Source organism: Octopus sinensis, linkage group LG14 (assembly GCF_006345805.1).
Source record: "Octopus sinensis linkage group LG14, ASM634580v1, whole genome shotgun sequence".
In the NCBI taxonomy this organism is placed as follows: domain Eukaryota; kingdom Metazoa; phylum Mollusca; class Cephalopoda; order Octopoda; family Octopodidae; genus Octopus; species Octopus sinensis.
In genome coordinates this window covers 24,820,923-24,837,695 of record NC_043010.1, presented here as the reverse complement: position 1 = coordinate 24,837,695, position 16,773 = coordinate 24,820,923, and the positions used below count along the sequence as shown (strand labels likewise).

The 16,773-nt window shown below is 42.0% G+C and overlaps 1 protein-coding gene across 1 annotated transcript in view; it reads right to left on the bottom strand.

Moving 5' to 3' along the window:
* The window catches only part of LOC118765915, a 12,225-nt gene extending 471 nt beyond the window's left edge, over positions 1–11,754 (bottom strand). Inside the window, exon 1 of the mRNA XM_036508733.1 lies at positions 11,460–11,754. Within this exon, the coding sequence (XP_036364626.1) occupies positions 11,460–11,591 (132 nt within the window). The 5' untranslated portion in view covers positions 11,592–11,754. The remainder of the gene's footprint in view (positions 1–11,459) is intronic.
* Between the last annotated feature and the right edge of the window lie 5,019 nt (positions 11,755–16,773).

Here is a 16,773-nt window from a genome sequence, read left to right as displayed (position 1 = left end):
ATTTATAAAGTTAAGTGTCATACTCTTTACTCTTTTACTCTTTTACTTGCTTCAGTCCTTTGACTGCAGCCATGCTGGAGCACCGCCTTTAGTCGAGCAAATCGACCCCAGGACTTATTCTTTGTAAGCCTAGTATTTATTCTATTGGTCTCTTTTGCCGAACCGCTAAGATACGGGGACGTAAACATACCAGCATCGGTTGTCAAACGATGTTGGGGGGACAAACACAGACACACAAACATATACACATACATATATATATATATGTATATATATATATATATATATATATATATATATATATATATATATATATATATATATATATATATATACTATGGGCTTCTTTCAGTTTCCCTCTACCAAATCCACTCACAAGACTTTGGTCGGGCCCGAGGCTATAGAAGAAAACACTTGCCCAAGGTTCCACGCAGTGGGACTGAACCCGGAACCATGTGGTTAGTAAGCAAGCTACTTGCCACACAGCCACTCCTGCGCCTGCCATAGCAAAAATATTTTAGTATAGTCGCAGGCGTGGCTGTTTGGTAAATGACTTGCTTCCCCGTCACATGGTATACGGGTTCAATACTACTGCGCAGGACCTTGGGTAAGTGTCTTTCAATATGGACGAGTATTCCACAAAGGGTTGTACCGTTTATGTAAATTTTACTCAGATCCAGAGTAACTATCTGTAACAATCCAGTATGTACCCCTTCAAAACACACACGCACACCATTACGTGCGCGGGTATAGATACAGGTTATTTTATTTGTTTCAGTAATTTAACTGCGGCCATGCTGCAGCTGGAGTACCGCCTTTAGTCGAACAAATCGACCCCAGGACTTATACTTTGTAAGCCTAGTACTTATTCTATTGGGCTCTTTTGCCGAACTGCTAGCTTACGTGGACGTAAACACACCAACATCTGTTGACAAGCGATGACGAGGGAGGGGCAAATACAGACACACAAACGCACGCACACACACACTCACATATGTACGACAGGCTCCTTTCAGTTACCATCACAAGGCTTTCGTCGGCCCGAGGCTATAGTAGAAAACACTTGCCCAAGGTGCTATGCAGTGGGACTGAACCCGGAACCATGTGGTTGGTAAGCAAGCTTCTTACCACACAGCCACTCCTTCCTTCAGTTTCCGTCAACCCACTCACACACATATATATATATGTTTGATGTATGACTTTTTCATCTCAGGGTTGTTGTTTAACCCTAGGCCCAGTCTGGCCAAGAGTTTCATCCGTATACATACCATCGCCATTCTCTATGATACCTACGTCTACAGTGTCCTTTATTTTCTTCAGCACGATTTGGTGTGATCTGAGGGAGATTCGGCTGCTATTTCTAGCAGGTCAGACAACCGTGAAGTATCTCTCTTTTTGGCTCTTTAAAGAATAATAGATTAGCTTGTCCGTTGGTGTGGACGATGACCAAGGATATCACATGGTAGAAGTCGGGTCACGGTGTGATCGGCAGTGGACGATCAGTCCAGTGCGTGCTCGGAAAAATCCACCGCCAGTCGAGCACTGGTGGCAATTTGAGGGAGAATTCGGCTGCTATTTGTACCAGGCCAGACAACCGTGAAGTAGCTCTCTTGGCTCATTTAACAATAAATGTGTTTTGGACCAGCAACTGCGATCATTAGTTTCGTACTTTGCTTTTGCTTATCGTTCAACCGTGAACGAACAAAGATTAGAGAGAAAGAAAGAAAGGGAGAGAGAGGGGAGAGAGAGAGAGAGAGAGAGAGAGAGACAGAGAGAACGTTGCGGTTTGAGTAACTTATCTTGTCTCTCTTAATGGTTCGTTAGGTTTACTTGATTATCATGTAGCGCTAATTACTTACAAAAATAGTAGAAATAATACATTAGGAAATCTACACACACACACATACGCTCACATGTACAGATACATACACAAGCACACACGTATGTATCTGTAAGACAGGGATTATAAATATGTATAGGTACATGCAATCATACGTATATAGACGTCTCTCTTTCTCCCCCTCTCCTTCCCCCTCTCTGTCGCTATCTATCTGTTTGTCTGTCTGTCTTTCTATCTATCTATCTATCTATCTATCTATCAATTTATGTATCTACATACGCATAAATTTCCATGTATACATACACATATATATTTATATATACATACATACACAAATGTGTGTATATATATGTATATATATATATATATATTGTATATGTGTGTGTATATGTATGCCTACATACGGATACACATATACATATAGACACACACACACGCACGCACGCGCGCACACACACACACACTCATTCACATACATGCATAAATGATATTTATAAGTATCAATGTTTATTTGTTTTTCTTGAGTTAACCGCGCCATTTCTCAATGAAGGAGCCCGTAAAAGAGATAGAAGATGCCCGGAAGCCGCAAGAGGAACAGAGAAAGACAAGAAAAGATGGAAGATAAAACAGAGTGGGAAACCAATGGTAAAAGGAAGAAGAGAAAAAGAAAGAAGGAAAGTTATAAAGAACCCCAACCCACCCCAGCACCACCCACACCCTCTTCGTCCCACCCTTCCCCTGCAGACACAAAGCCTACCCACTCCCCGCCAACAAGAACAAAAAAATAGACACACAGAACAACTTACAAAACCCCCCTCCCGTAATGCATGCTATAGGTGTATTAGAAGATAAGGACCTGTTGGAAATATTGAGGGACTGGGGTGAAGTTGAACTGCCGGATAATTGGGATGAGGAATGGTGTATGGAGGTGCTTTTTACAGTAGAACAAGTAAGAGAATTTGAAGATGAAGAGATGAATGTTTTTGGATCGATAAGAAAGGAGATAGACTCGGATGAGAAAAAAGAACTGGAAAAGCGGTACAGGGTAAAATTAAGAGACTATGTATTTTTCAGAAGACTGTAGGAAGAGGACCTAGGAAAAGAGGACAGGTAAGCGATGTTTTCCGATGGGGCGGCTAACATCGCTTTCATATTTCATTTTCACCCTCTCATCTTTATCATAGTTTTTTTTTGTGTGTTTTATGTCCCCAATGTGTTGTTTGTCTCTTATCTTCGTCATGGGTAATAAAGAAATCAGAATCGTTACCACGCCGGGCAAAATGCTTAGCAGCATTTCGTCCGACTCTACATTCTGAGTTCAAATTCCGCTGAGGCCGACTTTCTCTTTCATCCTTTCACTGACAATCAAATAAATACCAGTTGAGCACTGGGGTCGATGTAATCGACTTACTACCTTCCTCGAAATTGCTGGCTTTGTGCCAAAATTTGAAATCAATATTAATGTTGCTTCTGTCGCTATTAATTGTGGTTTTTCCATGTCTCTGGAGGAACAAGCAATCTAGTTTTGGCAAATATTTCATTTGCACGAGTAGGTTGTTATTGCAATAGTCTCATCTAAAATTGCTGTAGTTTTTCTTAACCCATTCACGCCGATCGTCCGTTTAAACTGACACTTAATTTATAAATGTATAAAACAAATGCTTGATACAAATTGTGATATGTGTATGACAGGCGTAGGAGTGGCTGTGTGGTAAGTAGCTTTGCTAACCTCACTGACTGAAGAGTGACTTTGCTTACCGTACTACGGTTTGGACGCGTTTTCTTCCCGGTAAGAATTTTGCTGTGTTGTTAATTGTTGAATTTCTACTACTGAAAATTTGTCTTTAAACGTTGCTGAACTGTCTTGTTCTCCGTTTTACCGGGGAATATTGGATAATTCTTACCGTTGAACTGTTAGCCATTGTGGCTTTTTATTTACGTGACTATATATAGTCCTGCCAGACTATTTTCGTGCCCCTCCCCCGAATGGGGGTGGGAATTGGAATTTTTGAACTGCTTTTTTGAACTACTTTGGAAGAAAAACTTTCTATAGGTTTCCCAGTTTTGTGGGAAACCAATATTCGTAATTTTTGTGTTGTCTAATTTCAACAGAATATGTCTGTTGAAATTATTCACGAAAGTAGTGCTCTTGAGGAGAGCAATGTTAAAAAATTGTCTGCGGTAGCCGCAGTGGCTACCGAGAACATTGACATCGATGTCAATCAGCTCGTCGAGCTATTTAAAAGAATGCAAGAGGAGGGTGGTGATGTTAAAATATCACCTTCCGCCAGTATCGTGGAGACCAAGAAGCGGACCGTAGTGTTTAAAACTTTCTGTCCACAAAGCAGAAGGTTCAAACACTTTGAAAAAAGCACCATCGAGAAATGCCTGTCCCCGATTTGGAAGGACATCGTGTACGTCGCCAGGGGACGGGCATATGGCACTGTGGATGTCCGCTTCTCGGGGGAAGAAATGGCCCGCGGGCATTCTGTGAACCCCCTAAAAACCAAGGAGGTGGTACTTTTCCCAAGCTATAGGGGACGCAGGACGTCCCGGGTCAGGATTGTAGAAGCCCCGCCGGAAGTAGATCCGGCAGAGGTAGTGGCCGCCCTGTTATATAAAAGGGCGGATAAAATTAAAATACTAGAAGTAACATGCTCTGCCCCTCTATTTTGGCTCGGGCGTAACATTAATATATTAATTCAAGGAACAGTGGAGGACCTGCAGCTCCTTCCTGAGAGGGTGCTCGTGGGCGAGAACATAGCCCTCAGGGTACAGGTCGAAGGCCGAAAACCCACCTGTTACGCCTGCGGCAAAAAAGGCCACATTCGTGTAGACTGTCCAGACAAGCAAAAGAAACCGCAGACACCAGGCCCCTCAGATAATAAAAAAGTCCCTACCCTTGCAAACTCACCTACCCCTACAAAAACAAAAAAATCCCACTCCTGCTGTTACGGTGCCAACCCCAAAACAGACTGAAGAAAAAACCCAGCCCTCGCACTCACAAACCCCTACATTATTAAAACCTCCCACCCCCCTAAAAACTGCGGCGCCTACCGAACAAACTTTTGCTACCCCAGACGATACCATGGAGGTATCAGAGGGGGGATTTACACCAGTTCGTAAAAGAATTCGTGCATCATCCCCGTCCACATCCCCTACAAAAAATAATAAAAACAAAGACACACCACAGACACGGAAAAAAAAATCCCGCTCAACTGGCCCAGAAAAAGAAGACAAAAAAGAAAATGAACTCATATTAATTGAATTCGACACACAAGACAAATACATAAACGATATTGTGGTTCAGCATCAGTCAGCAAGACTGTACACAAATACAAAGATCGAAATAGACACGCGTGTGATTGCGGAAACAACGTTGAAACAATTAAAAGACAGACACTCAAACGCCATCCGGCATATCACGAACTTGCCGGACTATCTGAAGAAAGAGGAGAAAGAAGGGGCCCAAACGTGTGGTGAGGTCGGCCCCCACCTCTCCAACGAAACGTAAGTAGAACTTTTACTTTTGTAATGGCTTCGCTTAACCTTGGTTGCTTAAATGTGCGTGGTCTGAGTTCGAAGTGGAAGCAGGCTTGTTTCCTCGACGACCTCAGATCACATGATATACATGTGATGGTTGCTACAGAGACCAAGCTGGACAGCCTACAAACCTTCTCGCCTCTCCTGAATGGCTACGAGAAAATCATGTCTCCTGGCCAGACCGGAGGGCGAGGGGGCGTAGTGGTACTGATCCGTAAAGACTTGGCTCTACAGACAAGTACAGTCTATGTAGACCCAGAAGGTGGGCTGGTCGTCCTTGATGTGACAGTAAGGCCTTCAGGTTGATCGGACTCTATGCACCTTGTGCTAGAGGTTTCCAAACTGATTTTTATCGGCGCCTAGAGGGCTTTCTCGTGACGTCGAAGACTTTAGTGATATTAGGGGACTTTAATGCTATCGTTGACGTACACATCGATAGCGTTGGCTCGATCTATAGGAAAGTGTACTCACGTCTCGTGGATCTGCTTAAGCGGTTTCAGCTGGCAGATCGTTACAGACTTGACCATCCGAACGTCCCAGAGTGGACCTGGATGAGTGGCGACGGAAGGTTCAAGTCTTATCTAGACAGGATAGTGATAAGAACTAGAGATAAGTCTAGTTTTAGTTGTCCACAGCTCGTCCAGGTGCCCTATACTGACCATAGAATGGTCACGTGTAGACTGGACATAGATAGCACACTTAAGATAGGAACCGGCTACTGGAAGCTGAACAAGTCTATTTTGACACGCGAGGCATACCGTAGCCGGATTAAGGTGTTAGTGCAGAGGGCGTTAACCGGAGCCGTGGTTAATAACCGGTGGTGGTTCGCCCTCAAAAGAGCCATTCGATTCGAGTCCATTAGATTTAGTAAACAACTAAGACTAGATAGGGCTAGAATAGAAGGGCAACTAGTTAAGAACTTAGAGGAGGCGTTGAGGTTGGGCTCTGCATCTCACATTTTAGCGGCGAGAACGGCATTAGACCGTCACCTCAAAACCAAACATGAGGGATGTAGAGTTCGGGCTAAAGTACGAGCATTGTGCCGTGAGGGAATTAATGTTGCCGGATGGGCCCGTACGATAGAAACACAGCGTGGAAACGATGCCACAATTGGGTCTCTTGTTGATGAAAACGGATGCACGATCAAGAAGCGGGACGAGATGTGTGAGGCACTTCACAAGCACTTCGCCGAGTTGTTCGGGAGGTGCGGGACGCTGGATCATGGTGAGGCCCTTAGAGACTTCCTGTCTGGTGGCCCGCGCCTCTCGACACGAGAGGCTGAGTGCTGTGAAGGGCCAATCACAGCCGAGGAAGTAATCGAGGTGTTGGGCAAGTGCCCCGGGGAGAAGTCGCCGGGTCTCGATGGTCTGCCCTATGAATTTTATAGAAGTATGCCAGACTTGTTCGGACACCTGCTGGCTAGCGTCTACGCCAACTGGCAGCAGAATGGGAGAATTCCAAGTCTGCGAGCCGGGGGGCGGTGACGTTGATCAGGAAGGACCCGAACAAGGGGGACGAGATAGGGAACTTCAGGCCCATAACTCTGTTAAACACAGAGTTAAAGATTCTGGCCAAGGTGCTAGCAAAAAGGTTGGCGCGGGTCGTGGACAAACTTGTCGGGGAAGCGCAAACGTGCGCTATCCCCGGCAGAACGATCCACGACAATCTCCACCTTATACGCTACTCCTTAGAGAGGGTAGGGAAGCTTTCTGGCGCAGGGGGAGCACTGGTACATTTAGACCAGTCCAAAGCATTTGATAGGGTCGACCATCGGTACCTGGCGGCGGTCCTCGGAGAGGCTGGCCTAGGCCCGACCTTTCGAGGTTGGATCGCTGCTTTGTATAGCGACATCGAGTCTGTAGTCAAGGTGAACGGTTCCTTTTCGAAGCAGTTCAGGATCGAGCGTTCAGTTCGTCAAGGGTGTCCCCTGTCCTCGCTCCTATACGTATTGGCTCTTGAGCCTTTGCTGCGGAAGTTGGAGGCACTAGGGGGCGCGCCGCATGATCTATGGTGTGGAAGAAGAGCTACGGCGTATGCGGATGACACCTCCATCATCGTGGCAGCCGAAGGCCAGCTTCCAGTGGTGGAAGAGGCCATCAAAAGCTACGAGGCGGTGGCAGGAGCAAAGGTTAACAAGGACAAGTCGGTCGGTTTGCAACTCGGCACCTGGAGGGGCAAGCCGATGCCGTCCAATAACGTCGTAGGGCGTTGGACGGAAGGTCCTGTTAAGCTGCTCGGAGTCTGGTTCGGGCCAGACCTCCAGATTGAGAAAAATTGGAGTGAGGTGGCCAACAAGGTGACCGCTCTAACCCAGACCTGGTCTGGGCGGGCGTTATCCCTGCTAGGGAAGGCGGAGGTGGTGCAGATGTTTATAGCATCAGTAATCACCTACCGTCTGACCGTGGTGCCTTGCCCCGATTTGTGGCTGAACAAGTTGGAGAGAATCCTTTTCCGATTTTTGTGGAAAGGAGGAAAGCCACTTGTAAAGCGCTCTGTCTGCTGCCAGAAACCGCTAAAGGGTGGGCTAGGGATGCCTTGGCTGAGGATGCGAAAACTCGCGTTAAGGTTGAGGCACCTCTGGCTTTACCTGGATGGAGAGCAGGTGTGGTCACCGCACGTCCGGTTCTACCTTCCCCAGTTAACATCCCTAACGGACATCGGTGCATGGATCAAGCGGAGACCTAAACTGAGTGAATGGCATTTGGAGTGCCGTCAGGCGCTCCAGCTACTATCTCGGGTGGGCAACGCCGGCAACAGGAGTTCCACCACGGATTTCTATAGCGGGTTAGTGGAGATTAAGTCCGAAGACGCCTTGGGGGAGACCCTGGGCTACGATGAAAATCAGTTGGTCAACCTGTTCCGGAGGACGTTCGGGCCGGGGTATCTGGATAATTACCAGAAATCCCTGGCCTGGCAGTGTTTCCGTGCGGCTTTACCTGTTCGCGACAAGCTGTCAAGGCACGGTAGTGCCGTCTCGCCGACATGCCCGCGATGTGAGCAGGATAGGGAGACCGTCTTGCACGCATTCGTGGAGTGTCCGGAGTTATCGAACTGATAGCTTTTGTTGAACAACTGTTGTCAGTGATGGGAAGAGTACAGCTATCAGCTGAGTCTATCATCGAGATTGTGCCGCCCCCTTTCCTTAACAGGGAAAGAAAGGCTTGTTTTTTCTGTGTAGTAGCCATACTGAAAGAAACAGTATGGAAGACGCGTACGAAAGGTATAGTGACAGGCGCCTTTGTCTCCGGCCAGGGGTTGATTAACTTTTTTAGTTACCACCTCAGTAGCAAAATCAGGCTGGAGAAGAGGTGTCTGTCACGAGATATGTTTGTGAAAAGATGGAAGCCTGTGGCATACAAGATGGGTATGTTTGGCACCAGGTAAGTGTGACCGGATCAGAAAGTAAAGGTTCTACCCGGATGGCTGGGTGTCCGTCCTTCGACATGATCATTAATATTTTTAAACATTACCTTCGTAAAATTCATTGTTTATAATCTTATCCGTAACTTCATTCGAAAATTGTAACTGTGTTAAGCTACTTCACCCTTTATATTTGTCTGTCCTTGTTTGTCCCCTCTTTGTAAATGCCTAAATAGCAAATTATATGAAATAAAGTAGCATGCTAACCAACCACATGGTTCCGGGTTCAGTCCCACTGCGTGGCACCTTGGGCAAGTGTTTTCTTCTATAGCCTCGGGCCGACCAAAGTCTTGTGAGTGGATTTGGTAGAGGGAAACAGAAAGAAGCCCATAGTATATGTATATGTTTGTGTCTTTTTTGTCCCCCCCCCAACATCGCTTGACAACCGATGCTGGTGTGTTTACGTCCCCATAACATATCGGTTCGGCCAAAGAGACCGATAGAATAAGTACTAGGCTTACAAAGAATAAGTCCTGGGGTCGATTTGCTCGACTAAAGGCGGTGCTCCAGCATGGCCGCAGTCAAATGACTGAAGCAAGTAAAAGAGTAAAAGATCTGTATCAAAGAATGAAGCATGTTCTTAACGCGTATGCAGTCTCTATCAAACGGATTTAAATGAAATTTTTGCAGTTGTTATTTAGGTCAAAACAATAGAATCTGTGAATTTTCAGGCAATTTCATTCACGAGAAAAATTTCGGCACCAATGGGTTTGTGGAGGGAAGCCTATTCTGCTTTGAAGCTACTACACAGTATCGTAAGCAATGATAGTTCTGCGGAATATCGGCTTCAAATTGTGGCACAAAGCCATCTGTTTCGGGGCAGGGTACTACTGGTACTTATTTTATCGACCTCGAGAGGATGAAAGGTAAAGTCAATCTCGGAGGCATTTGAACTCTCAGAACGTAAAGACGGACGGAATGCTGCTACGCATTAATCGCGGTAACGATTCTGTCAGCTAGAGCCAAACTTGCCACATCATGTCACGCTGAATCCTCCCGAGAACTAGATTAAGAGTACGTGTGTCTGTAGAGTGTTCAGCCATTTGCATGTTAATTTCATGAGCAGGCTAAGGCGGCGAGCTGACAGAATCGTTAGCACGCTGGACGAAATGCCGTTACGTTGTGAGTTCAAATCGACTTAATCCGTTTGTCTGTCCTTGTTTGTCTGTCCTTGTTTGTCCACTCTATGTTTAGCCCCTTGTGGGCAGTAAAGAAATAGGTATTTCGTCTGCTGCTACGTTCTGAGTTCAAATTTCGCCGAGGTCGACTTTGCCTTTCATCCTTTCGGGGTCGATTAAATAAGTACCAGTTACACACTGGGTCGATGTAATCGACTTAATCTGTTTTTCTATCCTTGTTTGTCCTCTCTGTGTTTAGCCCCTTGTGGGTAGTAAAGAAATAGGTATTTCGTCTGTCGCTACGTTCTGTGTTCAAATTCCGCCGAGGTCGACTTTGCCTCTTTCATCCTTTTGGGGTCGATTAAATAAGTACCTGTTACGCACTGGTGTCGATATAATCGACTTAATCCGTTTGTCTGTCCTTCTTTGTCCCCCCTGCGTTTAGCCCCTTGTGGGCAGTAAAGAAATAAGAAACATTAGCACGCCGGGCGAAATGCTTAACGGGATTTCGTCTGCCGTTACGTTCTGAGTTCAAATTCTGCCGAGGTCGACTTTGCCTTTCATTCTTTCGTGGTCAATTAAATAAGTACCAGTTATACACTGGTGTCGATATAATCGACTTAATCTCGTTGTCTGTCCTTGTGTGTTCCCTCTATATTTAGCCCCCATCCCATGGGCATTAAAGAGATAAATATTATAATACTTATTAAGGCAGCAAGCTGGCAGAATCGTTATCGCGCCGGGCGTAATGCTTAGCAGTATTTCGTCTATTGCTACGTTCTGAGTTCAAAATTCCGCCGAGGTCGACTTTGCCTTTCATCCTGTAGTAGTCAATTAAATAAGTACCAGTTACGCACTGGGGTCGATATAATCAACTTAATCCCTTTGTTTGTCCCGTCTATATTTAGCCCCCTGTGGACAATAATGTAATATATAACAGAAAAATGGAAGACAAATAATTACAAGTGGAAGGAATGCATTCATGTAAAAAAAAGTACAATTTACATGGTGTAAGGAGGTTCTTGTCTGTACAGCAGTTTTAAATTATCAAACAGCAAGTATTTTTGACTCTGCCTTTCATTCTTTCGGGGCCGATAAATTAAATACCAGATGCGTACTGGGGTCAATCTAATCGACTGGCCCCCTCCCCCCAAATTTCAGGCTTTGTGCCTAGAGCAGAAAAGGATATTTTTCCCCAGTAAAGCGGCGAGCTGACAGAAACGTTAGCACGCCAGGTGAAATGCTGAGCGGTATTTCGTCTGTCTTTACGTTCTGAATTCAAATTCTGCCGAGGTCGACTTTGCCTTTCATCCTTTCGGGGTCGATGAATTAAGTATCAATTGCGTACTGGGTTCGATCTAATCGACTGGCCCTCTCTCCCCCAAAATTTCGAGCCTTGTGCCTAGAGTAGAAAAGAATATTCTTTTCTCCAGAAGACTAAACAACAGACCATATCTGTGCTCAAATATCTTAGTGAATAAAAAACAAAAATCAGTATAAGAATAAACAAATAAAAGGTAAGAATTTGTGACACTTACATTGCAAAGATCCTTGTCTGGTGATTGGAAAGTGATTAACGCATTGGAAAATGATGCTGCACATAGCATGAAGAATGCGACATGTAGAAACTGATTCAAGATCAGAAGCGAAGTAGACGTTGGTTTAATCATAGCTTTGAGATTTTAGTAAAGCTTTCGGTTATTATTATTACGATTACTATTATTTGTTTTCTTTTTTTGTTTTGTAAATTAGGAAGAGGAAGACACCCAAAGCTTTTCAAGACGACAACTTTGGTGAGCGTCAGCTTCTCTTTGACGGCAGGTGTCTCTCTCTAGCTGGAATTTATACAACTTTTGAGTTTGAGAAAAAAAAGAAGACAAAAACAAACAACAACAGCAACAACAAACATACAAGCAAAAAAGCAACCCCCTCTCCCGAATAAAAACAAAATTATTAAACTATCCAAAAAGGAAATAGCACCAGACCGTCAAAAGATGGTAAAACAAAAGACAAAAAGAATAGCAGAAGAATAAAAAAAAAGAACAATATAAAAAATACTGTTTAAGAGTATAATTGAATAAAATAAAAAAAAATAATGGAGTTTAGTAAAGTATTTACGTTTAATGTTCTTCTGATAAATTATCTTTATGTTTATTTTATAACTTTTATTGATATAAAGTAATTAAAACACAAACCGAGTATTTTAAAATAGAAGCGAGAGCATTTCTCCTTCAAAAACGGTTGTTAGTGCCTTTTCAAGCATTCAAGTGTGAAACCAGCGTTCAGCTGTTCTTGCGATCCGTCATGTAATGGAAACTACATTTCACTGTACGGTGTGTGCTGTGCTGTGTGTGTGTGTGTGTGTGTGTGTGAGAGAGAGAGTGTGTGTGTGTGTGTGTGTGTGTGTATGTGTGTACGTGTGTGCGTATGTGTGTCTGTGTGTGTGCGTGTTTGTATGCATATACATATACACATACTTATGTATATATGTATATTTTTTACCTATAAATCAAAATCTATCTATCTATCTATCTATCTATCTATCTATCTATCTATCTATCTATCTATCTATCTATCTATCTATCTATCTATCTATCTATCTATCTATCTATCTATCTATCTATCTATCTATCTATCTATCTATCTATCTATCTATCTATCTATCTATCTATCTATCTATCTATCTATCTATCTATCTATCTATCTATCTATCTATCTATCTATCTATCTATCTATCCATCTATCCACCTATCCACATATGTATATGTGTACACACGCAGATATTGTAGCCCGTCATGCTCTTTCACGGATATATATATACATATATACATGTACTAATATATACATAGACAAACATACACCTATATACATACACACACGCGCTCATACACACACACGCACACAAATATATTAGTGTATCTTATCTATCTATCTATCTATCTATCTATCTATCTATCTATCTATCTATCTATCTATCTATCTATCTATCTATCTATTCAATCAATCTTAGCTTACAGCAGTCTTTGAGGCTATATTCTAAAGAATGTGTTTATTGAGTTCTGACAACTAAGCATTAGTATCATTGTTGCTAAGCGAAATCATTATATATATATATATATATATATATATATATATATATATATACATCTATATGTTTGTGTGTCTGTGTTTGTCCCCCCAAAATCGCTTGACAACTGATGTTGGTGTGTTTACGTCTCCGTAACTTAGTGGTTCGGCAAAAAGAGACCGATGCAATAAGTACTAAGCTTACAAAGAATAAGTCCTGGGGTCGATTTGTTCGACTAAAACGGTGCTCCAGCATAGTCGCAGTCAAATGATTGAAACAAGTAAAAGAATAGAAGAATATATATATATAATATATATATCGTGAAGAATATTTGCCACTTAAATGTGGCTAACACTTAAGGATGGATGCAACAGTAGCTTGTAGCCCCTGGAACACACCTCCTCCAGCTGGCTATTGACACACTTTCTTTGCTCTATCAGTATTTGCAAAGGGAAGCCATCCTTTCCATCTTCAACTTCGCTCAGAGATTTATTATACATACATGCATATATATATATATATATATATATATATATATATATATATATATATATATATATACATACATACATACATATATATATATAATTTAGTAATGCAATACTAGAGTAAGATACACTAATATATCGGACTTTCAAAGAGGTCAAATTGATGGTGCTCATATGGCAGGCGCCATACTTGGTGTATCAAGAAGTACTGTCTCGAAAGTAATTACAGCCTTTGAGAAAGAGGGAAAAACCTTCTCGTCGAAACAAAACTCCGGAAGAAAACCAAAACCTTCAGATAGGGACCGTTGGGATCTTACGTGAGCTGTTATAAAGGATCACAAAAGAACAGCTCCCAAAATTACTGCAGAACTTAATCACCACCTTGAGAACCCAGTTCCCACAAAAACTGTGCGCCAGGAGCTGCACAAAGCCGGATTTCACGGAAGGGCTGCAATCAGAAAAACTACTACTTTTAAAAACAAACGTTTCAAAGCGTTTAGAGTGGAGTAAAAACCTGCAGAATTGGTCCCTAGAGTAGTGGAAGAATGTTATTTTCTCAGACGAGTCATTCTTTACCTTATTTCCGACCACTGGCCGAGTATACGTGTGGAGACAGCCAAAAGAAGCATTTGACCCAGACTGCCTTCTTCCAACTGTTAAACATGGAGGAGGATCTGTGATGATTGGGGGGGGGGGGGGCTATATCTCGGAAATCCGCCGGCCTAATGGTTTCCTTTCGTGGCAGAATTAATAGTCAACACTATTTAAGCATTTTATCTGTTCAAATTCATCCTATGGTTGCAGAATTGTTTTTAGAGGGAATCGCAATCTTTCAGGATGATAATGCACCAATTCACACAGCTAAAGTTGTTACTGAATGGCACGAGGAACATTCTGGTGAAGTTGAACATCTTATCTGGCCACCACAGTCCCCAGATCTCAATATTACTGAACATATATGGTGCGTTTTAGAAAAACAAGTAAGGAGTCGATATCCTCCACCATCATCACTACAAGAACTGGAGACTGTTTTAGCTGAAGAATAGAGAAAAATTCCTTTGGAAAAAATTCAAACTTTGCACTAGTCCATACCTCGTAGAATCCAAGATGTAATTACTGCCAAAGATAGTCCTACCGCATATCAAAATAAATTTGTTTGAAATTTTAAGGTATTTCTATTATTTTGTCCAACTCCTGTATATACAGGGTGCGGACGATATTTGAGGACTTATATTTTTAGTTATTATTTTGCTTGACTAATTTCTATTGAACTTCTCTTTCAGAAAATAATAATGACAGGCCCTATGATTACTAACGACATGAAAAGGCATGCTGTGATGGTATCTGTGAAGACTAAGCATGGGGATTTAGAAATTTCTCGTTGTTTGAAAGTTGCAAGATCTTTTGTCCACAACACTCAGTGTGAGTTAGAGAAAGAAGGAAGCGTATTACCTGAATCACCGGGGACGTAAACATACCAACATCGGTTGTTAAGCGATTGTGGGGTGACACACAGACATAAATAACAAATACATGCACACACACACACACACATACGACGAGCTTCTTTCGGTTTCCGTCCACCAAATCCACTCACAAGGCTTTGGTCGGCCCGAGGCTAAAGTAGAAGACACTTGCCCAAGGTACTACGCAGTGGGGATGAACCCGGAACCATGTATATAAAGATATATATATATATATATATACACACACTGAAACGCTCACGCGCACGCACACACACGCACTCACACGCACTACGCACGCGCGCACGCACACACATATTATTTATATCCTTCTTCGTTTACAGCAAATGTATTTTAATATGCAAATAAAAGCTCCTATTTTATTATGCAGGCTACAGCTTAGTGGCACCAACTGGCAATATCAGGTTTTGGGAGTTGTACAGAGCTGTGCCGTTATGATAATAATAATAATAATAACAACACAACAACAACAACAATAATAATGATAATAAACCATGAGTGGAAATTATCAATATTTTAATGCATCGCTACGCGCGTTTCCACAAATCACATGTTTCTTACAATAATAGTCCATAATCCTGGGATGCTTATAATACAATCCATAGTATGCATGGACACCGTGTTGATCATGTTTCCGCGTTCATATCCTCAGGCTCAGAGCAATGCATTAAAATATTTATAAATCCCATAGATTATTATTATTATTATTATTATTATTATTATTATTATTATTATTATTATTATTAAAGAGCGGCGAGCTTAGCGGCATTTCGTCTGCCTTCACGTTCTGGGTTCAAATTCCGCCGGGGCTCGACTTTGCTTTTCACCCTTTCGAGGTCGATGAATTAAGTACCAGTGAAACACTGGGATCGGTGTAATCGACTTGTCACCTCCCCACAAAAATTTCAGGCCTTGTGCTCATAATATAAAGGATTCTTATTCTTATTCTTATTCTTATTCTTATTCTATTACACACACCACTCATATATATATATATATATATATATATATATATATAATTATTATAAATGAGGGTGAAAAATCGATATTAATTTACTAATACCATTAATTTAACACCAAGTGGCTTAGCACAAAAAACTACGGAGAAAATACAAATTTATACATAAATTATTAGAGAGTTATCCACTATGTGGATAACTCTAGTGCTAAAAATAGCTCCGAAGCAACCACAGAAGATTTGTTTCCAACTAGAATCAACATACATTTAACGTAAGGAAAGTGAAATACAACGAATAAAATAGATTGACTCTATACAATTGTTTCATTACTAATGTAATATGTAGTTTTACTTACACTTACATCTATAAATCTTCGGTAGAGTTTGTCAGAAATGCAATTAATTAGATCGATTCGAGCGTCAAAAACACGAGCGGTCCAACCAATTACATTTTTAGTTATGTCTCAAATTCCGCGCCAAAAGCATGCCTAGACTCCATTGGAAACGTATGCCGCATCAAATAAAATATTGACTGCCGCGTAGTTAAATTTATAAAATTATAAATGAGGGTGAAAAATCGATATTAATTTACTAATACCATTAATTTAACACCAAGTGGCTTAGCACGACAAACTCTACCGAAGATTTATAGATGTAAGTGTAAGTAAAACTACATATTACATTAGTAATGAAACAATTGTATAGAGTCAATCTATTTTATTCGTTGTATTTCACTTTCCTTACGTTAAATGTATGTTGATTCTAGTTGGAAACAAATCTTCTGTGGTTGCTTCGGAGCTATTTTTAGCACTAGAGTTATCCACATAGTGGATAACTCTCTAATAATTTATGTAT